Genomic DNA, 25,374 nt, shown 5'->3' with positions numbered 1-25,374 from the left:
TAAACAGTGACATTTTGATATTTAAAATGTAATGCATTTTTTTAAGAAGCATATATTTTTAAAAGAATAAAAATTTGAAAAAAATATAAAAAAAGATTTGGTTACATTTTACTACATCAAATTATAATAGATAATTGCAGGAAAATAGTTAACAATTTTTGCAACTTAAGAGAGATGGGCATTCTCTTTATCCTCAGGTGGCTTTTAAGTGTTACTGCCAAGCATATGATCTATAAAAACCAAAACTTAAGGTTTTTCAAAATTGGATGAAACAACAAAAACAAGACACAATGGCCAATATTCACAAATAAAACATTATAAACATAGTATTAGAGAAAAAGAAGAAAACATAATAATCAAGTAGTTTAATAAATTTTACTTTCTTGGTGAAATCTTACTTGCCAGTGTTCTGGAGAGATGCCTCACCAGTTAACAACACTTGCTGAGTACCTACTCCTTGTTCAGGGACCCAGGTTCAGTTCCTAACATCTCTATGGCAGTTCACAACCACCTATGACTGCAGTTACAGAAGATTTGATAGCCTCTTCTGACTAACTCAGTCACCAGGCATGCATATGGTACACATATAGAGATTTAGACACTCTACATACACATAAAATAAAAAGTAAATACACCTTTTAAAACAAATCTTACTTTCCAAGGCCAGATGTGGTGGTTCACACCTAAAATCCCAGCACTAAGGAAGCTGAGAGAGGCTCTCCGTTAGTTCTAGGCCAGTCTGGCTAGAGAGAAGGACTCTGTCTCAAAAGAGCAAAGCAAAGCAAAATAGAAGTTTCTAAATAACTATAAATATCTCTGTTTTCTGAAAAATGGCCCCCCAGAATAATCTCCATCATGCACTGTTTCTGAAGTGGGGTGGTCTTCACTAAGTCTCCATTCTTGCTTACTGGAGTACACCCTCCACAGCTAGACAGCATGTTAATATACCAAACACTACACCAGAAAAAATAAACTTGACTCAATATTTATCAAAAATGTAGACAAAATAAATCATTTTCATAAAGAGCCTCCCAATCATGCAGGTGTGTGTTTGTATCTACAACCTGTTCCTATAGTCTAAAATTATCTATAGGGCTAGGTAGATAGCTCAGCAGGTAGAAGTTCTTGCCACCAACACTTGATAACCTGCTGACCCACATGTTTAAAGAACTGACTTCTACAAGCTGTCCTCTGAAAACTATACACATACACACAGACACACACACACACACACACACACACACACACACACACACACACACAAATAAATAAAATTACCTATCCATGATTAGTAACAAACAAAGAGACTTGAATATGAACTCAGGAACCAGAGAAAATTATTCTTTAACTAATTTTTGCTATTAAGTACAATGGTATTTAAGTCACAAAAAGTATAAAATATTAAACACTTTAATTTTAAAAACTAGCATTAATGCACATTATTAACCAAGCACCTTTCTTTACTTAGGATTCACTATATTACACAACACCCTTTTTGAATATTTATATTCTCTTTTGCAATCATTAATATGCTCTTGTTTCTGTCATCTATAAAGGTGCATCTGTACTTTACCTTTGACAGACAAAACAAACTTCAATGGCATGCCCTGCAAACTTTATCCCTTTGCTATCATTATCCTATTTACTTCCTCCTTTTTTCCTCAATTAAATATTTCCTATTTTGTTGTATTTACTTTGATTAAGATTTTAAACTTTATGAAAAAACAAGGTTTTGAAAATACAATAAACATTCACACAAAAACATCCTTTACAATAGGAGTCAACATTAATAATAGGTAGAAAATGAAAAAAGTGAATATTATGAAAACTCTAGTTCAATAATGAAAAACTTCCCCTAATAAAGTATAGACAAATACCCTTCAAATGAAAAAACTCACTGATTCGGTGCCTGTGGTTATAAAACCAATTATCTCATATGGAGAATTTGATTGATGAGATTATTTTTAGTAACATCTATATTTTATACTGAAAGCTTTAAATTTTGAAAAAAGCTTTGTTGACAGTCTTAGATATATACAAAAAGTAAATGCTATGTAAAAATGAGATATATATGTAAAAAATGTTTTAATTTCTTTTTCAGAGTAATGTAAACTAGCCTATAAACAGGAAAGTCTTAAATAAAATATAATTTCATGCAAATCGGACAGGAGGTGGGGTGAAACCTCATGAAGATAGCCAGGTATGGTGATACAAGCTCATAATCCCAAGACTTGGGAAGCAATAAGATCTTGAGTTCAAGACTAGCTGGGGCTACAAGGTAAAACCAGATTTCAAAAACTAAACAAAATCCCCATTTGGGCCTGGAGTACAACTTACCCTTCTCCTCCCATTCTTGTTATCTTAAGTCGAAAATCCACAGAGTTCAGACTTGGAGGTTTCCATTTCAAAATATCATCACATCGACCAGGCTTGTATTTCTAAAATGAATTAAAATAAAAGCAGTAATTAGGAAGAAGGTAAAATTTATGGTTCAATTCATTAAACATAATATTACTTTTTAATTAAGCAACACTGATATTTTTATTTCCATTTTTGTTTTTTTAATTACATTTATTTATTTATTTGTTTGTTTGTTTATTTGTGTGCAGGTGGGTGTGTACTTGCCAAGGCTCATGTATGGTGATCAGACAAAACTTGCAGGATGTTAGATCTCAAGAAATTCCTTTTCCCAAAGTCTGACATTTAGACAAAAGCCAGCATTCCCTCAGAGATTTAAAAAGATAGTTTTTATTTACCTTTTTAAATAAAAGGAATCTTTCTCCTTACCTGTGGCAAAAGGGGGATATGGCTCCTCTATTAACCTATGCCTGAGGTGCCTGCTTAACAAATCAAAGGCTACCAGTCTCTCTCAGCATCACCAATACCTGCTACAGAGTCATCCTGGCTAGCATACCCTCCCCTAACCCCAGCCTCTCCAACCTGAGCTTCACTCCCCTTACACACAGCTTATCTTCCCTACATAACCATCCATTTTGGCCTTTTGGGTTGGTGGCCTCTTAGCCTCCCTTTCTCCTCTCTTCCTTTCTCACTGTGCCCCCCCCAATATGGACTCTTCCAGAAGCCTCTGGATGAATTCCCCCTAATATCTACAATAAACCTTTTACATCACTGTACCTAGGAGAAGTTGTGTCCTTGTTTTTTTTGTTGTTGTTGTTGTTCATCTGGTGCCAAAAGCTCAGGATTGGCATATCTGATTTCCCTTCAGGGGACTCAGCCGCTCCATGCAAAGCTGCTGATTTGACTCTCCTAAGGTATGTATGGATCATTTATGTATGCAGGCTTCTGTTACCCATGATATGAAGTCACAACATGCCCACACAGATGGGCATGCCCGGCGGACCTAGACACTTCCGCCTAGTTATTTCCGGTTCAAAATAGACATTTCTGGGTCAAAACATCTCGCGTGACTAGGACTCCGTGGCTTTACATGGTTGCATAAAGCGCGCACAGCCATGTATTCTATGCGCATGCGTGGAGTAGCCACATGCGTTCCTGTACACATGCGCGGCCCACCCTTTATAAAGCCGACGCCATTTTTGCAGGTCTCTCCTTTCTCTTGACCACGTGTGTTTCTCACAGGCCTGTCACGTCTGTCTCTTTTCTCCTATCTTAATAAAAACTCTTCTGTGGATTTGTTGTGTTTCAGACACTTCCTCTCAGGATAAGAGCGCCAAAATAACTAACATTTTGGTGCCATGATGGAACGGCGCTTCTGGGAGACCTGCACCTGGAAACCCGGGAACCAGGGACTCTACTCGGTATGTGACAGACCACTGTCCATTCACCTGGCTGCACAACCTTGCACCCAACACCACTCCTTTGGTGAGTTTTTCACTTTTCAGCTAGCGTAAATGGTTTCCTGAATCCGTGAGAATGACCACTGAGTGTCCGGCGCCTTACTGGTTATTCTTGAAACCAGGGGAACCCCTGGCCATGGTCGGCCCCTATCGCAGGCCTAAATTTCCAGCCAGCTCCCACGTCTGCAGCTTGAGATATTTTTTGAGATAGGACCACCACCATCGGGTGCGTCCTGGGGCTGTGTGAAGCTAGCACGGTTTTCCGTGCTCGGGAGCGGTTAGTGCCCAGGTCCATATTTGGCCTCGGGGACGCCTGGGGTTTGGCTCCAGATCACATTTGTTTTTTGGTGTTTTTTTTTCGTGCCTCTCTGCTGCAGACATGGGAAATAAGGCTTCCAACCCAATCAGTCCTTCCTCTCCCTTAGGCTGATCTTCTTGAAGCTTTACTTAAAGATTCCTAAGCTTATCCGTCTCTGTACTGAGAGATGGCCCAAGTATGCTTTAGAAAATAACAAAAAATCCTGCTATTTTACAGGAGTTATCTAATTTCGGCCAGTGAACAGGCAAATGGAAAGAGTTGCTCTCGATCATAGCTTTCTTCTCAGTGTTAAACTGTCTCTTCTGGATTCCTTCTCCCCTGCTCATGTGCTCCTAGCTATGCCTAAACCGGCAGATTCTCTGACTCAGGAATCTCTGACTCTAGATGCTGCTAATGAACCTCCACCTATCCGACCTCCGGCACCCACCCCTACTCCTAGGGCATCTGTTCCTTCAGCTCCTCTTCCGGATTCTTCCTCCTTGGCAGCAGCCATTTCCAAAGGCCCTGCTCTGGCTCCAACTTTCATTCTCTCTTCCCTCCGCGTGGTCTCTCTCTCTCTCTCTCTCTCTCTCTCTCTCTCTCTCTCTCTCTCTCTCTCTCTCTCCCTCCCCTCCCTCCCTCCCTCCCTCCCTTCCTCCCTCTCTCTTTCAATAAAGCTCTAGAAAGGTAACCATGGCTTGTGATTCTTCCGCCAACCAGCACGCACCTCCGGCTGGCTGCCGCAGGCAGTGGCCAGCCATGAGAAGCGCAGCTTTCCACTACTGATACTGCCACAATTTTTCACAGTGAGTCTGCTGTTCTCACTGCTGTAGTCTGAGCTACATTCTTTGCGACAGATACCCCGGGGTTCGTCCTCGGGCTGTGCTGGCAATGGCAGGCACATTTTTGCTCCTGAAGAGAAGGAGCAAAAATGTCATCTGGGGTCTACCAGGTGGACCAACAACAGCGCAGTCACAGCTCTTCCCATCCCTCGACGAAAGGAGGGGGACTTGAGCTGATCTTAGATCTTACTTCATTCTCAGGACGCCTGAGTTGAAGTCTGATCCCAGTTTGGTTTTTCCATTTTTTATTTTCCTCTCAGCTACAGCCATGGGACAGGGGCGGATACCACCCACTTACATTGGTGGATGGGGCGGGTACCGGTAAATCTGACCGCATAACAGTGTGGCGGGTACTTCTGCCGGCGAACGGGAAAGTAAGAGTTGCTTCATCTCCAAGCTTTCTGCTAAAGCTCTAAACCCTTTCCTTCCCCACTTCTGCATTGGCCACGTGCAACCTTTTCTGTCTGACTTCTGCAACAGTGGACGGGCTTGGGCATTTTCTAAGACTCTCACCATAACTCACCTTAACTACACCCACTCATTCTCAAACTGCCTTGAGAAGCACAGACAGTCTGAAAGCAGCTAAGATCTAAACAGTTAAGTTTACAATAATCAGGATGGCTCCTAAGCCACAAAAAAAATCAGCTTATAGCCTCAGGCAAGTCTTCCAAAAGGATCGGTTTACAGTCTGCCTACTGGCAGATCTTCCAAAAGCTGTCCTTAAGCCACCAATCATCAGAAAAAGAAAAAAAAAAAAAAAATTCAGGACAGGAAGTAAAATCTGTTTCTTGTTCCCAGCTAAAAGTGTCATCTGTGGCATTTAAGGGGTGCCAGGGAAGAGATAAAAGCCTGAAAACAAAGTTGCCAAGTGCTGGTACTCACTGACTACCTAAAGCTGCTGGGTCCCTGTTGTACAAATGAAAAAGGCCACAGGCTAGCGAATGCCTTGCCAGGCCATCAATAGCCTAGAAAGACAACCAGTCATCTGACTGCCCCCAGGCGCCAAGACACATGGGTACATCAAGCTAAGACCTCCAGCAAACATAGGCTTGGCTACAGACACGGCAGGGAACCCAGAACGCAGCAGGGAAGCGATCCGTTTCTTTCCTTTTGGACACCAGAGCCGCTGACTCAGTCCTGGGAGTTTTAGGATGTCACTCCTCCTTTCTATTGTTGGGTACAGAGGACAGCCTTACTTACCTCACCAGATTTAATTGCACTTTCAGAGTTACTTGATGAGAAAGATTTCCAACTAAGATAAGAGCTCATTGTCTCACTTTAAAGTTACCGCCTTTGTTTCTCATGTGCACACAGACAGGGCCATGATCTTTGCCTTGTCCCTAATTCAAAAAAATAAGTTCTCATGCACTCTCAAGCTTCAGAGGACATCAGGATCCACTGCTTTGTCACCAATTCCAGAGGAATAAGGATCACCCCTTCCTTTCCCAACTAGGGCCACACAGAGCCAGAGGCAAAAGGACCATCAAAATATCCAGGCGGTAAGGATGTAACAGTCTATCACTGTTCAATACTCAGCAACTGATCACCTGTGTTTCCTAAATGCTAAAATAATAAAACAAACAGGTGCCTTAAATAAACTACCTTGAATAAGGCTTGTCTCAGGCAAAAATTAAGCAGAGTACTAAAACACCATAATAATCATTAATTTTATCACAGCCACCTTTTTAACATGTCTCCATCCAGACAGGCCAGATCTACCTCAGATAAATGTCAACTCCAAAAATAAAATAATAATGAGTCTTTTCTCTAAGCTTTTTATGTCACCAGTATCTTGTCAGACAGAAGGTTCCCAGCCACACCATGAAAGATGGACAGCTGCAGGACAAGGCGTGACAGAACTTCATCCCAGGAACAGCCACACCATGGAGGATGGACAGCTGCAGGACTTCATCCCAGGACTTCAGGAGCCAGCTTCCCCATTTCCCCCAAGTGCTAACCAACACCCACCATTCAGCCTGAAGCAGTCTTTGAGAGAAACGGTGCCCCATACCCACTCATTCACAATTTTCTTTTTTTAGAGAAAAACAAGTTAGGGATGATATGAAGTCACAACATGCCCACACAGTTGGGCATGCCCGGCGGACCTAGACACTTTTGCCTAGTTATTTCCGGTTCAAAATAGACATTTCCAGGTCAAAACATCTCGCATGACTAGGACTCCGTGGCTTTACATGGTTGTGTAAAGCGCGCACAGCCATGTATTCTATGCGTATGCGTGGAGTAGCCACATGAGTTCCTGTACACAGGCGCAGCCTACCCTTTATAAAGCCGGCGCCATTTTTGCAGGTCTCTCCTTTCTCTTGACCACGTGTGTTTCCCACAGGCCTGTCACTCTGTCTCTTTTCTCCTATCTTAATAAAAACTCTTCTGTGGATTTGTCATGTTTCGGATGTTTCCTCACAGGGTAAGAGTGCCAAAATAACTAACAACCCATCAAATTTTACTTCAAATTCTAGAATCCAACTCTTCATCTGCTTCTTCCCTCCACTGATCAAATCACTGGCCTCTCATCTCCCTAAGTGTCTCTCTGGCTACTTACTATAGCCTGCTACACCTTCCTGCAGCATCTCTTTATGCCCTCCATGTGAGCACATCTCTCTTTTTAAAGACACTTACCCATCTCCTTCTATGGGAACCCTCCTGGGCCTCTCCTTGTCCCCAGGGTGCTTTCTCCTCTCTTCCTCTACTGAATAAGTGTCACCCTGGAGCTGCCTGCTTTGTCTACTGATACTACAAAAAAGGTATAGTGTTGTGTCAGAAAGCCCCTCTCACCCTACTGAGCCCCCATCTGTCATCTGGAAAGGAGTCTCTCATTCTCTGAGGAGTCTCTCATTCAAATTCTTAACACTCCTGACACCCCTCAGCCCTTTGTTCTCAGACCCTTCCTGGAAGGTCATCTCACCCCCTGAAGGAGCTGCCCATAGTCTCAGGGCTTCTCTAAGCCTGTCTGGGCTACTGCACTGTTTCTCAGCTTCCTCTTGGAGCTTACAGGAACCCTCCCCTCCTGTGGAGTCCCATTTCATGATCCTTTCTCCCTTTCTCCTTGAACTTAATTTCCTCCATGAATTCAGAGATTTTATTAAAGCCTCACTATGTTACCACAAACAACTTGGCTTCAATACATATCAATGACCAAAGATTAACACACTAGATTTCCAAATTCTCTCATATGGTAACATAGTTTGCACCACACAAACAAATCTCTTATAACTAAACTTGCTCTGTTCTACACTCCCAAAAGTATCTTCTCGCTAAGGTTTTGCTATTTTCTACTCTTAAAAAACCTTTTATCTCTGATTTCTTTGCTCTCTGCTCTCAAAAAAAAAAAAAAAAAAGAAAGAAAGAAAGAAAGAAAAGAAAAGAAAAGAAAAAAGAAAAACACTCCAAAGAATTTATGCTATAAATTATCCCTGGATTTGAAAGTCCATTGGGTATGATTAAAAAATCTGCAAGCTGGGCAATGGTGGCACACGCCTTTAATCCCAGCATTCAAGTGGCACAGCCAAGCAGATCTCTGTGAGTTCAAGGCCAGCCTGAGCTACCAAGTGAGTTCCAGTAAAGGCGCAAAGCTACACAGAGAAACCCTGTCTGAGAAAAAAAAAAAAAAAAAAAAAAAAAAAAAACTGCAACAAATAACAACGATTTATAATTTAAAAATCCATACAGAGGTAATCTTAATTTGCTACAATACACTATATATGTGACTCAACTCTTTGTTTAGAATATACTGCATATGTAACTTGGATTCCACTTCTGATTAAAAAATAAATCTACCAAAAAATAGATATTTTAAGTAGCAACTATGTGGCTTGTCTCCATCTTGGCTGATGACACAGAATACAACTTCATTGCCATCTTAATTAAGATGACCACACGATATAAACTAACTAAGACAGCACCTAGAAAAACTACTCAGTCCTACTAGGTCTTGGTTTATCATTGTATCTCCATTTTTAGACTAAGGAAGCAACAGCAGGTCTCTAAAATAGTTTGGATTAACATGGACTTTTGTATAATGATAAATTCCTAAGGTTATAAAGATATACTCTACTCAGGTTAATAGTTATTGACTTAAAGACAAATGTCTAGCCTCTTAGCAAGATTGGACTGAATAATTGATCTCTTTTTCTGAACTTTCATAAACAAGAGTCCGCCATTTTTGCATGGAAGGGAAAAGGTCATCAATAAGCAGATAGATAGCTATTTCCCCTGTTAGTAGAAGACAATCAAGTTCAGAAAAGAAGTGGCAAGCCATCAATCAATGGTTCAGGGGTAAAGGTCTTTGCCAATAAGCCTGATAACCTGAATTTGATCCCAATACCCACATGGTTAAGGAGAAAACTGACTCCTGTGAAAGAAAACGTGAAGACATGACTTCTCCTAGGTGTGGGTTGAGAAGGCTTTTATTGTAGATATGAGAGAGAGCATAGCCAGAGGCATCTGGAAGGGCCTAGACTGAAACCAGGCCACGAGAGGAGAGAGGGAAGGGAAAAGTGAGAGAGAAGGGGGCTAGAGGAGCTGATGACCAAGAGTCCAGAAGAGCATATGGGAACCAGAAGGGCACACGGTCAAAATGGCTGAGGCTATATAGAGATCACAGGCTGGAAGAATGGGAGTGAAGCTCAGGGGTTGGGAAAGCTTGAGGGTAGGAGGTAGGATATGCCAGCCAGGAAGACTCTGTAACAGGCACTGGCGATGCTGAGAGATCTGGGGGTCAGTGTGTCCGATTTGATGTGTTACATGCACCTTAGGCATAGGAGGAGACATATGATCCTTTTGCCAGAGACTATCTTCTTAAGTCCCTGAGGGAATGTTGGCTTTTGTCTACATGTTACACTTTGGGAAAAGGAATTTCTTGAGACCTAGCACTTCATGTGGAGAATTCTCAAAAAGGCTAAATCTGCCATAAGACCAAGCATATTCCCAAAAGTCTCTACATCCTACTCCACAGAATCTTGCTCAGCCATGTTCACTGCTTCTCTTCTCACAATACGTAGGAAATGGAAACCATCTCAATGTCCTACAACAGACAAATGGAGAATGAAAATGTGCTATATATACACTATGCAATACTACTATTCAGCTTTAAGGAAAACTGAAATCATGAACTCTGCAGGTTCATGAATGAAACTAGAAAAGATTGTACTGAGTAAGGTAATACAGGTCCAAAAAGACAACAAATGTTTTCTCTTATTGGAGGCTCCTAGCTCCAAATCTTGAGTGTGTGAGTACAAGATCTGTAATAACTACAGAAACCAGGAAAGTAAAATGGAACCAGTGCAAGGATAAAGTGTTAGAGAGCAACAGAGAGGGGACTAGTGGGGTACACATGATCTGAGCAGGAAGATGGGGGAAGGGGTGCTCCTTAGGGAGGCGGAGAGGTAAATGCAGAAGAAAAGAGGTAAGGAAAGGGCAATAGCAAGATACAAATGATCTAGAAGGGAAAACAGGAAGGGAGGAAGTAAATATAGAAGGTAGGAGCAGAATAAAATAACAATAAGATGTCTGAAAAAGCCATAAGGAATCATATTGTTAACTATCTACCCAACTGGGGAAAAGAAGAGTTTAAGGTGAGTGCACACATATACGTGTGTGTGTGTGTGTGTGTGTGTGTGTGTGTGTGTGTGTGTGTGTAGGTATGTGAAAACTATGTATGTATAGTTTCAGTAAACTTTTCATCTGGACTGACAATGCTCCATCCAACAACCAAAGACCACCTAAAGAAACTTCCAATACCAAACATGAGAAGCTCTCTTTTGAGTTGTTGGCCAAAGCTGTCCATGAGACTCCTAAAAACATACAGCCCTGTTGTTGTTGCCTTTGGCTACTCCCGACCACCACCTTCTGTGGAAGGTTAAGTCCCCATTGCAGAAGGCACCATGCATTTCAGAAACAGGACCCAGACACCCCAAGCTGGAACTGACCTGTATACCCCCTTCCTGGAGGACTAGTTTTCATGGTACCAAAAGGCACCATGCAAGCTTCCAAAGGAAGGAAGCAACTAACAGTCCTACTCAGCTATGACACCTATGAACCAACACATTAAGGACCAGCATGACAATCCTAAGGGTGTACTAGTATAGCATAAATACATTGGCAGTAACTAACAGCTCTCTAACTGGACTTAAGATCAGCTCAACAAGAGGGATACTGTGCTTGATACTGGGAACTGAGTATCTAGTAGTTAATGGAGTTAGCTACTCAGTGCTTGTGAAGTCATGGTTATTGGAAGAGAATCTACAATCACACAATTACCAAACAAGCATAATCTCTAATAATAATCCATAAACATCTGTCCCTCAGGTAAGTGTAGTTTTCACCTCTCATCAAAGAATGTTGCAACTGACAGAGACAATTACAGAAAACCACAGCCAATCAATACACAGGTGAGAACCCAGTCCCAATGGATACATAGACAAAACATTTCCACATCCACGGCTCAGGTAACACTGAGAAAGAGGGGGTCAGAAAGATTCTAAGACCCAGAGGCTCAGGGAGTTTGTCATGAGACTGTGTCTCTTAGTAACATCAGAAGCTACATATGTAAAATCTCACCAACATGACCACCCAAGTGTTAGCTAAACAAGGATGACACCAATGGGCATGCCAAACTCAATGGGGAAGAGTCCACAAGTCCTCAACTCTACACAAAGAACTATTAGGAAACTGAGGCAAGCTGGGAGCAATAGAAGTGGTCTTCTTCAAAGAAAAGCACACTAGTTAGTTGTCTAGTGCCTAACGGTCATCCCTGAAAACACACATACAAGTAACTTATGAACTAAACAGGTTATATTTAGGAATAAATATGTATATACATATACATATCTTCATGTTATAACAATTAGTGAGAAAAGAGGCCATGAATTTGTTTGTTTGGGTTTTTTTAGTTGTTTTGTTTTGTTTTTTGTTTTTGTTTTTCGAGACAGGGTTTCTCGGTGTAGCTTTGTGCCTTTTTCCTGGAACTCACTTGGTAGCCTAGGCTGGCCTCGAACTCACAGAGCCTGGCTCTGCTTCCCGAGTGCTGGGATAAAAGGCATGTGCCACCACCGCCTGGCTGAGGCCATGAATTTAAAAGAGAGAGAGAAGGAGAATATAGAAGGATTTGGAGGGAGGAAAGGCCAGGGAGAAGTGTTATAACTAAATTATATTCTCAAAAATTTGAAAATGAACAAAACCCAAAAAAGAATCTAAACACGGTAGCATTTTTTAAAATGTAATTTCATCTTTTATCATTTTTAACTTTTTAAATTCATTTATGCACATGAATGTCTAGCCTGCATATATGTATGTGTACCACATGAATGCCTGGTGCCCACTACACTTAGAAGAAGTGTCAGATCCCCCTAGAACTAGAATTAAGATGGTTATGATGTAGTATGTAGTACTGTGAAAGGAACCCAGGTCCTACTGAAAACAACAAGTGCTCTAAACTGCTAAGCAATCTCTCCAGTCCCTAAATGTAACTCTATTTATTTTAATCTTTGTGTATGTGTGTACCAATGCCACTTGTGTGGGCATTTACAGAAGCCAGAAATGGACACCAGATCCCTAGTTGGGAGCCACCAAATGATCTCAATGCTGGTCCTCTGAAAGATCAGCAAAGGCTACATACCTCTCCTGCCCTAAAACCATAAAATCTTAGAATAAAATACAGAGTAAATCCTCATGGTTGTAGATTTAGTTAAGGGAATTTTAAACTGAGCATCAAAAGCATGAGTAAGTACACAAGAAAAAAGGAAAGATAAATCTGTATCATCGTCGGATCTTTATCCTTCATAGGGCATTGTTAAGAGGAAGACTGGAACTACTATTTGATATCTGACAAATATTTAGCATCTAGAATATATAATTTTAACCTACATTCCAACAATAAGTCAAACAACACAACTTAACAATAGTTAAAGGACTTCGACAATTTTCCAAAAAGCATAAATAAAATGACTAGTAGTTAAATTTTGATAAACGCATTTTCATCATCTATTGAGACATTCAAGCAGTTTATAACTTCTACTAGGCTAATATTCTATTGTTACAATGTTAACAGCATATTTGGTTGATGTGTTTTTGTTTTTCTTTAGCCTATACTGGTGATAAACTTCACTGGAGGGCTAAATGTATCTTGAGAACACAGGGAAGTGTTTTATTTGGGTGGCTTAAGGCCTAATTATTGAAAAAGGGGTATTTTAAGACTTATAGCAGGAAGTAAATCTTAGCAAAAATGTAAGAGCAGAACACAAGATTTACCAAGCAGAAGTAAGTATGTGAATTTAGTGACTGTAAAATGGGAGCAGATCATGGAGACATTCAGAAAATCAAAGAGATAAGCGACTTCATTTTCTTTTCTTTCTTCTTTTCTCTTTCTCTCTTTCTTTCTTTCCTTCTTTCCTTCCTGTCTTCTTTTCTTTCTTTCCTTCCTTCTTTCATTTTTAAATGTTGAGACAGGACATCATGCAGCCCAGGCTGACCTCAAACTTGCTATGTGGCTGAAGATGGCTTAGAATTTCTGATCCTCCTGCTTCTACCTCCTGATTGCTGAGATGAGCCCAGACCCTTCTACTTAGTAGGCAACACTCTACCAACTAATCTCCATATTCCACACCCATTATAAGGATTATTTCCATACACACAAAATTGCAGTAGAACCATTTTTACAAAATGCACAAAAACTGTAAAAGACCCTAGCCACAGGAGCACAGATTTCAAACCCAAGTCAGTATCATGACAATTCAGTATAATCTGTTTGTTTGTTTGTTTGTTTGTTTGTTATAAAAGAGAAAGCACTGGAGTTCCTAAGAAACATTTTCTGGGCCAGGTGTGGTGGTACACATCTTTAAACCTTGCACACAGGAGGCAGAGGCAGTTGGATCTCTATGAGTACTAGGCCAGTTTGGGCTACAGAGTGAGACTCTGTCTTTAGGGGTAGGAGGAACACACGGAACACCTTTTCCATGTAGCTCATTTAAGAACAAAATAAAAAGGACTGGAGAGACAGCTCTGATTAAAAGCACTTATACCTGGGTTTAGTTCTCAGCATTCACATGGTTACAACCATCCCAAACTCTGGTTCCAAGGGATTGATGTCCTCTTATGACCACTGTGGGCATCAGACAAGCACACGATATACATGCAAGCAAAATACCCAGAATATAAAATAAAAATTTCAAACCTAAAAAGTAATAAAAAAAGAACATAATATAGAGTATTTTCCTCCGGTATTATGATTAAAAGTGGATAAATTTAAAGTCAAATACCTACTGCTTCAATGTGTCAGTGCATTTCCTCCCCATATTTGCCACAACAGATTCACTTAGGTGACATACACACTTCTCAATGACTGGAAATAAAACTCTTTAGACTTGCTTTTCATAGACTTTTTTTTACTGCTCAAAGTGGAAAATGTTTCCAATTGTCAACTCATCTCTGAAAAGACTATGATAAAAATTTAATTATTTTTGCTAATTAAAGCTATGGTAGAAATCTCACAAAATGGGTCATGAGGTAACAAAGAAAATAAGGAAGAGAGGAGTATCTGCAGAAAAGAATGAGCTGAAAAGCAAGACAGCAAAGCCCCTGGGCCTCATCATGCCTAGGCTTAGCCTTTCTGAATCCACCCACAACCCTGGCCAAGGGAATTCATACTTAGAGACAAATCATTATGTATTTGTCTGTTTGTCTGTTTTATGGTGTTAGCCAAAAAAGAGGTAAATAAATAGAATTCTTTTTTCATAGTCTCCAAAGTAATAGGGCCAAGATATTACACAAAAAGGGTTAAGGCTTTTGAAAGTAAATATATATGACTTATTACATTTGAAATATGAACTCTTGCTGAAGCCTACAAGTATATACATATTATAGTGTATAATAAGGAGTGATGAATTTTAATTACACTGAACTCACCAGCAAGCATTCAGATTAAAATCATTATCAAAGCTCTAGATAACTGATAAACGATACCTATAAATAAACCTGATTTTAACAAGTGAACTGTTTAAAAGAGAAAAACTAAAGAAATACTTATGTTTGGATACAAACCGAATATAATTTGAGATGTCCCCGGTCTTTAAAGAAGCAACAAACGCAATCAACATAAATATTAAAAATATTAGAATATGAGAGGGAAATGTTTAATAAAACACAGCAGAGCCTCTGTTCAAAGTACAGTTTAGTTTGGCTATAAGGAAAAGAAAGTATAAAAACTAGACAGAGGGAAAACTGACAGATAGGTATAAGGCAGCGGTTTTCAACTAGAAGCTGTCTGTCCCTTAAGAGTTGGCAATGCTGGAAAATGTTGGCACAAGGAAGATGTGTTACTGCCATCTAGTGGCAGAAGCCAGAAACACCACTACAGACTCTACTCTGCCCTGAACAGGCCAAAGGAAGAAACCACAACATAAATAAAGTCGGTGACATAATAACTGCATAGAAAGTAGTATGTTTAATTCCTCTTTGGCTCTACTAACTTAATAATGTAAAGGAAGTTTAAGGTTTAAAGTTTTGCTTCCCTGAAAATAGGGTATCTAGACCAAAGTTGTATGTTCTTCTGCAACCTCCTGTAACAAAGTATGAACAGCCATGTTTGGAAAACACTATCTTTCAAGCTTCCCACGTGATGTTGTCTCTGCCTACCCTCTTACCACTTGCTATTATTCCATCCTTTAGTTTTAAATGAATATGTTCTTAACATATCTATCCCCCCACCCGCTTATTTTTTTAAACTGGTTCTCACTGTAAACAGCTCCTAGGTGACTCCAAATCTATCCACAAAAATTAATCCCAAATGTTCATTTCTAGTTTTAATTACTCTCAAGGAAACTTAGGTACTCCTATATAAATATGATTATATCGAGCACAAATCCAACACCCCTCAGGTCTAGGCAGCACACTAGATTTTCAATCTAAAATGGAATCACTCATTTGCTTCAACAAAAAGCTACCCTTTCTATCTTGATGAACAGGAACCTCCTACCTAGTCAGGTTCACTTTCTAAATAGACCACTCTTGAGTCTCTGTCACTCAAATAGTCCCACGATTTCCCTTACTACGTGATAACCCAGCTGTTATCTCTAGAGCCAACAGACCCTGTCAAATGTAACCAATCCTCATTGCAGCTGATTAGCTAGCTGACTGAATAAGATTCAAGCTTTGGAAGCTAACAGTCAAGCCCCCAATCTAGCCTCCTTTGTCTCCTCTAGTTTTCATCTTCTGAGGTCTTTATATGGAATAATAAAGATAGTGGTAATTTCTAATAACTATCATTTACTGTGCATTTTTCCAACCAACCACGGGTGCTGTGTGCTATCAAATGACATGATTCTTAGAATAGTCTATAAAGTAGGTTAATTCATCATAATCTTCTGTCTTCATAGAACACATAAAACAGAAAATAAGCAGTGTCTAGACAGAGTAAATATTCAAACCTAGATATATTATTCCACATTAAACTGCATACTAACTACTATGGTAAAATGGGCCAACAGAAAAACAGGAATTCATCTCTCTCTCTCTCTCTCTCTCTCTCTCTCTCTCTCTCTCTCTCTCTCTCTCTCTCACACACACACACACACACACACACACACACACACACACAGCCCTCAAAGTGATTAACCCTCCAACTGTAAAGCTAGGAAAAACCATAGGGGACAATCTCAAGAAGTCTTTAAAATAAATTTCTAAATATAGCACTGCAACAAATATTAACAGGAGAAGTACCACTCCATCACAATAAGAAATTCTGTACAGCAAAGAAACTACATTACAGGGTGAGCTAGCAAGGGGTAGGAGGTTAAATGTTCGAAAACCATGTGTCTAATAAGGTATTTAATATACAAAAAGACATGGTCACGTAACTCAAAAAGGAAATACAAATGACCCAATTAAAATAGGGACAAAGAAACTAAGCAAACATTTCTCAAAGGGAGAAACAGATGTTAACAGGCATGTGAGAAGGCACCTACCCAGCCATCTCCCATCAGCAGGGACTGGAAACCAAAACCTGAGTGGGAACTCACCTCACATCTACTCAGATTAATATTAGCAGAAAGACAAAAAAGGAGCAAACGTTCTTGTGAAACAGGAAAAAAAAAACGAAAGCACTGAACGAACACCTGCTGAAAATTGGTACAGCACTATGGAAAATAGTGTAAAACTCCACTAGGAAACTACCAAATGAGCCAACAATTTCATTTGTGAGTGCATCCAAAGGTACAGACAGTGGCTTCACTGAGAGAAACCTGTGTTTCTACACTCCCTGCAGCACTGCTCACAATACCCGAAATATGGTAACACTTAAATGTCTTTGAGAGATGCATGAACAGTTTAAAGGTAACAGATAAACGGATTCTATTTATTTACAGTATTGGTCAGCTTTAAAAAAAAAAAGAAAAAAAGTGTTCTGCCACTCTCCACTACCAAGTGGAGCTAGAGGACATTCTGTGAAGCAAAATATAGAAAGAGAAAATGTATGTGATCTCCCATGTGCAATCTAAAATTAAGCACTCAAGAGAGCAGAGAGAAAGACGGTGTTGCCAGGAACTGTAAGGAGATGAGAAAGGCATGAAGTTGACCAAACAATGGCCAAAATTAGTAAATTAGAGATGATTCATGTTAATTATATAAAATGGATTGATCATTTTACAATGATTATCAAAACACAAAGGTGTACACCTTAAAAATATACAATTTGGGAGATGAAAGGATGGTTAAAAGCAGAGGTTAAGAGCACTTGCTGCTCTTGCAGGAGACCCAGTTTCAGTTCCCAGCCCCCACATGCTGGCTCACAGCCACCTCTAACTCCAGTTTCAAGGCATCTACCACTATCTTCTGGCCTCCTTAGGCACCAGCAAGACAAAATGGAGACAAAATACCCATGTACATGAAATAAAAATAAATCTTTTTTAATAATGCACAATTTGTATAAGCCAAAAATGTCACAAAATAAAGAATTCAAAATATGAACAGTTAAAGATGTTATCTCTTTGATATCTCCTATATGTTCACAAATGTACAAATCTAAATTCCGAAGAATAAGAATTACCAAAGCAGAGTGCCCCAAGGCTGCTCTGAATTCTCCGGAGATTCTGCAGCATTCCCTGGCACCAGAGCAGCAAGCACACAGACACTACCAACTACCACCCAGAGAGTAAGGTTACCCAAATACGGATCTAAAGTCTGCATTCATTCAATCCTCACCCTCAACAAATATTTATCATCACCCACAATACCAACCTCTGCTAGACGTGAGGCATAAAGACAATGAGGGGGTCCAGGCAAACGTTCCTTACAAGAAACTGAACAATTTAATGAAATATGAAGTTCAAAGTATGATGAGAACATAAGAAACAGCACTGTCAAGAAGACAGGAAATAAAATATAAGCTGAGGATTATACACAAAAGGGGGGGGGGATTTTAAATATCACTGAAATTCAATAAATACTCTGGGGCCAGCATAGAAAACTCAGTTTATCTGTCAGCAAGGTTTCTCCAGGGAAAGTAACACACCTAGGTAGCACTTGAAGGAAAAATGAGACACACACAGACACACACACACACACACACACACACACACACACACACGAAGAAAATACAAGTGCAGCCAGAGACACTTATGTAAGCACATGTCTAAACTACTTCAGTTTGTAACTCTTACCAAATGCACTGGTCTCCCAAGAGTAGACTAGTGAAATTCCTAACTTGGAAAATACAGCATGGGGTTGGAGATATGGCTCAGTAGCTAGTAGCTTGGGCTGATCTAGAGAAATGAATTCAATTACCAATACCCATAGGGCAGCTAATTATCACTCCAGTTCCAAAGGGATTTGGGCCCACTTCTGGACTTTATGTAAGTGGTGCACAGAATGCAGGCAAAGCAATCAAATATAGAAAATAAAAATAAACATAGAAAAATGTTCAAATAAATAAATGAAATACTACTTGGGAGGCTGAGGCAGATGGATCTCAGTGAGTTCATGAGTCAATATGGTTTACACAGCCAGCTCCAGGACAACCAAGGATACACAGTAAGACCCTATCTCAAAATTAATTAATTTAATTAAATAAAGCACAAAATCCAATTTCTTCTTCTAAACTTGTACAATGTTGGTTTGGAGAACAGCTCAGGGACTTAGCAAGCACAAGATCATTTGTTCAATCCCTAGTACCACAGGAAAAGGAAAAAAATTCATACATTATCTGCAAAATGTTTATTTTTAAATACCTCCTAAACTGTAGAATTGTTACAAACATGAGTGACAGACAGTGTAGACAATAAGCCCTACCTTTTCATTATGATTCTAGTATGACCCTATGAATGCTTAAAAAAAAAAAAAAAAAACCTTATCATTTGCAAAATATATGTTAAAACAGAAATATCTGGAAAAATACTAAAATGTAAAGTGCAAAATAATAACAATTTTGAAAGCCAAGTGAAAATAAGAATGCATTAATGTACTAATTACTTGGTTAGATGTGAATAAAGCAACCATGCAATCATAGGGGAAAACCTAACTGGAGGTGAGGGCATGAGGGCACAAGCCTTTAATTCCAGTACCACCAGGCAGAAGCAAGCAGATCTCAGTGAGCTTGAGGCCAGCTTAGGCTACACAATGAGACCCATCTAAAATTTAAAAAAATAATTATATTAATATTAATAACTAAAGGAGAGAAGTATAGAGAGGCTGGTCCTATATATCACTTCTGGATTTATTTTTACACTTCTGTGAATATATTATGAAGTGAAAAGTTGAAACTAAGTATACCACCATAAATTCTTCTTAAAAAATCTACCATTAATGTTTCAACATTAATAATTAAAAAAAAAAAAAACTATCTGATGCTTTAGGTGTTTAGCTGTCATCGATAAGAAAATTGATTTTCCGGATTGGGGATTTAACTCAGTGGTAGAGCACTTGCCTAGCAAGCGCAAGGCCCTGGGTTCGATCCTCAGCTCCACCAAAAAAAAAAAAAGAAAGAAAGAAAAAAAGAAAAAGAAAATACTATGTTCAGTATTTTCACCCTCAAAGACATCACTGATCCTTCCATTTTCTTAAGTCATTATGTATATTTATTTCCCCTTTCTCAGCCACCAACATGTCATCATGACCAATTGCTTTAAGCATACAGTAGTATAGGAAGAATATATATAACTAAATCCAGCTAAGACTGGCTGCAAATTAATCAGCTGTAACTGTTTATTTTGTAAACAAAATTCACTGGGAGGCATATATTTATTAATTATGAAAACGTAAAAAATGGTGGTTTTTCTCCTTTTTCTTCCTTACACCAAGCAACTAAGAATTGCTATGTTCTGAAAATTGAACAAGAAAAAGTATTTTTAATGGACAAGGTGTATTTTCTTTCTTGACATTTTACTATTACAATTCCTCAGAAATGATTGTATTTCTCAACTGAAAAAATAGCACAGTTCCGGGATAGGGGTGGGGATATGACACTTTTCCAGTCTGCCAGGAAATAGAGCCCTTCTTCAGCTGAAGACCTATCAAAATATGCAAGCAAATGTCATGGAAACAGAAGCTCTCACCATGGCAACACCGCCCTGCTAGAGAGAACCACTGTAATTCATCACGTACTTCAAGACAAGGCATTTAGACTAATTCCAGTTTTCATTTTACAATCTATCTATAACAGTCATTAGACTTAGCAATAGTAAAAATTTAATAAAAATATTAATATTTTACAAGAATGAAATATTAAAACAAAAGCTGACTCTAAATGCAAATTGATTAATGCCAGAGACATAAAATCAAGCTGCCCAACTTTGGGAAAAACACATTATAAAATAATTGTATCACTACTACTTAAGTAAACACTCTAGATTCCATATAGAAGCAATTAAGTGTTTTACTAACTCCAGTATCTCTACTACACAACACAAACAGTTTTTCTAAAAAGTAAACAAAGATACTTGCAATATTTCTATCCTTACCTCAACTATAGAATGTACTCTATATAATTCTTTTGTTTTTTAATTAGCTGCATAAAAATTCTTGTCTAGAAATATTAAGTATTTCCACAAGATTAAAGTAAAATCAAGCCAGGCTTGGTGGCACACGCTTTTAATCCCAGCACTGGGAGACAGAGGCATAGGCAGAAAAAAACCCTATGAATTCAAGGTCATCCTCGCTGGGTCTACAGAGGAAAATCCAGACTAGCCAAGGCTACACAGTTAGACCCTGCCTCAAGATAGATAGATAGATAGATAGATAGATAGATAGATAGATAGATAGATAGATAGACAGACAGACAGATAGATGATAGATAGGTAGTTTTTAAGAGATTAAATATTAATTAATTTAATTATTATCAAAATTAAAAGTACAACATACTACCTATATTATCACTAAAACAGCCTAACAAAACCTGGTGATTAAATAAGATTTAATGTTAACATCAACTTTGGAAACTTAATGATCTAATAGATATCAAGTAAAAGACCTACTACTTATATTAAAATGTCAAGTTACTGTTTAAAAACAGCCATTCTTCAGTAACAAACCACAAAATAATGAGTGATTCAAATGGCAATCATGGTGCAGAAGTAAAACCATAACAATTAGCAGACTAGTAAGATATTTCTGATTTATGACATAGACTGACAACAGCACCAGGGTTCAATTTGAAAATGAATTTTTAAAACAATTTCAGTTAAAAGGCCAGAACCTTAGGTGAAAAAATAAGCTTCTATTGAAAAAAAAATAGTCATTTTCTTTTAGAGAAAATACAATTTTTTCTCAAAATATTCAAATGTTTTCTCAAGTATAACTGGTATTTCAATTTTTTAAGTTTTATTTTATTTTTAATATTACATGTATATGGGGGAGTGTAGGTGCCTGTGGAGTCCAGAAGAGGGCATCAGATTCCCCAATAGCTGGAGTTACAGGTTGGTCTGAGTTGCCTGACATGGGCGCTGAGAACCACTCTCAGATCCTCTTTAAGAGCAGTATATGCTCTTAACCCACTGAGACCCTCACCAGTCTTGACATTACAAATTTTTTGAACTGGTGTTTGTTTGTGTCCTCTGCAATTCCTAAAGTAAAATCCTAACCCCAACATGATGGCATTTGAAGGAATTAGAAGATGGGACCTAAAGAGAGTACCAAGACTCCCCCAAATTGTCCTCTGGCCTCCATATACACACTTTGACTTACCTTGCCTGAACATAACCCACACACACACACACACACACACACACACACACACACACACACAGAACTGAAACACAAGATAAGGGCTTTCAGGTAATTAGATAGATGATGCCATTAGTACTCTTTGTGAATGAACACAGGTCCTTCTCACACATCAAGGAGCACTGTGATAAGATGGTCCCCTATGGACCAAGACAGGGACCCTCACCAGATACCAATCTGTCAGTACATTAATCTTGACCTTCTGAAGCTCCAAAAATAAAATTCTGCTCTTTAAAAGCAATTCAGTTTACTGCATTTCATTGCAGCATTCAAATTAAGACACACTGTTGGTATATAAGAAAGTCAACTTTAAATTAAAATAAAAATATTCTCGAATCAATAGCAAAACACATGGAAAAACAAAAAGGCAGCATTTAATGAAGATAGAGCAAAAAGAACTTCCTGGGAGGCTAGAGCAGGAGGATCACAAGTTCAAAGCTTGCCTGGGTTAAAGAGAGACTTCAACCTGACAGGTAACTCAGTAAAATCTATCTCAAAATAAAGTAAAAGGAAAGTGGGAATACAGCTTGTGTAGCAGATTACTTGTTTGGCATAGAGGAGGCCCTACCTTCTATCTCTGATACAAAAAAAGACTGGCACAATATATCTTACTGGTAGAGTAACACTTACTGTATATGAGGTCTGGGTCCTACCCCTAACACCTCCACTCCCAAAAGAATAAACTATGCTGGAAGGACAATCAGGAAGCACTAGCAATTAAGGAAGATTGATTGCTGTAAATATAAAATAAAGACTGGAGGGAGAGACAAGAACAGATATAAAGACCAGACAGAACATCCCTGTGGTTCTCCAAGCAAAAGACAATAACAGGAATAGAACTGCAGGTATGGTAGTGGTGATGGATACAGAGAATAATTTAAGAAACAGTTGGAAGGTAAAGGAAGACTTATTAGGATGGTAAGAAGAGAAAGTGTTAGAGACAACATCTATATTTCTGACACACAAAAAGACAGGTTTGTACAGCTTCTAGGTTTGCTCATTTGAGGACTAGAGATAGAGTTCAGCTTTAAAGTGCATCAAGTCACTAATCAGAAAGCAATGTAGTAGACACATAACTAAATCTAGAGTTCACATGGAAGTCTGGCTGATGGGAGAAAACTAAAGCCATGAGTGTAGATGTGATTACTAAACAGAAAGAACAAAGGTCTTAACAACAAGCCTCAAGACACTGAATTTTAATGTTGTAAAGAATGAAGAGCTGAATGAGACAAAAGAAATGCAAAATACTTCCAGGTTCTGGCTATTACAAATAAAGCTGCTATAAACACAGTTGAGCAAGTGTCTCTGTGATATGATTGAGTGTTCCTTGGGTATATGCCCAAGAGTGGTATAGCTGGGTCTTGAAGTAGATTGATTCGCACTTTCCTGAGATGTCGCCATACTGATTTCCAAAGTGGCTGTGCAGGTTTGCACTCCCACCAACAGTGGAGGACTGTTCCCCTTGTTCTGCATCCTCTCCAACATAAGCTGTCATCAGTTGTTTTTGATCTTAGCCATTCTGACAGGTGTAAGATGGTATCTCAGAATCATTTTGATTTACATTTCCCTGATGACTAGGGATGCTGGACAATTCGTTAACTGTCTTTTAGCCATTTGGGATTCTTCTGTTGAGAATTCTCTGTTTAGATCTGTAGCCCATTTTTTAATTAGATTGTTTGGTATTTTGCAGTCTAGTTTCTTGAGTTCTCAACTGAAGAATGGATACAGAAAATGTGGTACATATACTCATGGAGTATTACTCAGCTGTAAAAAACAATGACATCATGAAATTTGCAGGCGAATGAACAGAACTAGAAAATATCATCCTGAGTGAAGTAACCCAGACTCAGAAAGACAAACATGGTATTTACTCACTCATAAATGAATACTAGATGTAAAGCAAAGGATAATCGGACTACGACCCACAGCTCCAGAGAAGCTAGGAAACAAGGACCCTAAGAGGGATGTATGGATCACCTTGGGAAGGAGAAACAGAGATCTCCATGAGTAAACTGGGGATAAGGGGGAGGCAATAGAGGGGAGGGGATGGGGGATGAGAACATAAGGGAATAGGATGGTAGAGCTGGTGGAGGGACAGAGTGGGAGAACAATGAAAGAGATACCTTGACAGAGGGAGACATTATGGAGTAAGGGTCAAACCTGGTGCTAGGGAAATTCCCAGGAATCCACAAGGATGACCCCAGATTACTACTAGCAATAGTAGTGAGGGTGCCTGAACTGGCCTACCCTGGTAATCAGATTGGTGAATACCCTAACTGTCATCATAGAGCCTTCATCCAGTAACTAATGGAAGCAGATTCAGAGACCCAGAACCAAGCAACAGGCTGAGCCCCAGAAGTCCAGTCAAAGAGAAGAAAGAGAGATTATATGAGCAAGAGGGGACAAGATTATGATGGGGAAATCTACAGAGACAACTGAACCAAGCTCACAGGAAAGAACTTTAGACCAACAGCTGTGGAACTGGCATGGGCCTGGACTAGACCCTCTGCAATAATAAAAATATAGAGGGAAGGAGGGAGAAAGGAAGGGAGGGAGGGAAGGGTACAGAGAAGGAGAGAGAAAAGAAAGAGAGAAATGCTAAATACTAAAAGAGAGTTCAGGAGCTTGTGGTGACACCAAAGAAAGTAAAAGAAACAGTAGGCAAATAGACTAACACTTGAGCAGACTGGTGGTTCTCAACCTTCCTCATACTGTGACCCTTCAATACAGTTCTTCATGTTGTGGGGACCCCCACCCATAAAGTTATTTCCGTTGCTACTTCATAACTGTAATTTTGCTACTGTCATGAATCATAATGTAAGTCTATAATATGCAGGATATCTGATATGCAACCCCTGTGGAGGGTTTGTTTGACCCCATCCTCCAAAGGGGATGTTGACTTACATGTTGAGAACCATTGCACTAGAGAGTAGAGTCAAAAAAAAAAAAAGAGAGATTTTGATTCTGCAATGAATCAGTAGCAACCTCTCAAAAGAGCAACCATGAGCTGTGCTACACACAATAATAAGTCTGAGCTGCTGAGGTACTCAAGACTTCTCCCTACTGACTCCATGTGTTAAGGCAATTTGCAGATAACTAGAATTTTTGAAGTTTGGGACTAGTTTTGAAACCAACTGACTAAATAATTCTGGAACTAACTTTTTCAGCTAACTTTCTACAATTTTGCAAAATT

At 39.2% G+C, this 25,374-nt stretch overlaps 1 protein-coding gene across 3 annotated transcripts in view; it reads right to left on the bottom strand.

The window, feature by feature from the left end:
- Positions 1–25,374, bottom strand: part of Rngtt (RNA guanylyltransferase and 5'-phosphatase) — a 211,375-nt gene that overhangs the window by 102,771 nt on the left and 83,230 nt on the right. For all 3 annotated transcript variants that reach the window (XM_036180116.1, XM_036180118.1, XM_036180117.1), the window contains one exon: positions 2,338–2,438. In XM_036180116.1, coding sequence (XP_036036009.1) covers positions 2,338–2,438 — 101 coding nt within the window. The remainder of the gene's footprint in view (positions 1–2,337; positions 2,439–25,374) is intronic.

This window comes from Onychomys torridus, chromosome 2, assembly GCF_903995425.1.
Source record: "Onychomys torridus chromosome 2, mOncTor1.1, whole genome shotgun sequence".
Lineage (NCBI taxonomy): Eukaryota > Metazoa > Chordata > Mammalia > Rodentia > Cricetidae > Onychomys > Onychomys torridus.
Note: the sequence above shows the minus strand (reverse complement) of the source record. Positions and strands in the feature narration are given on the sequence as shown.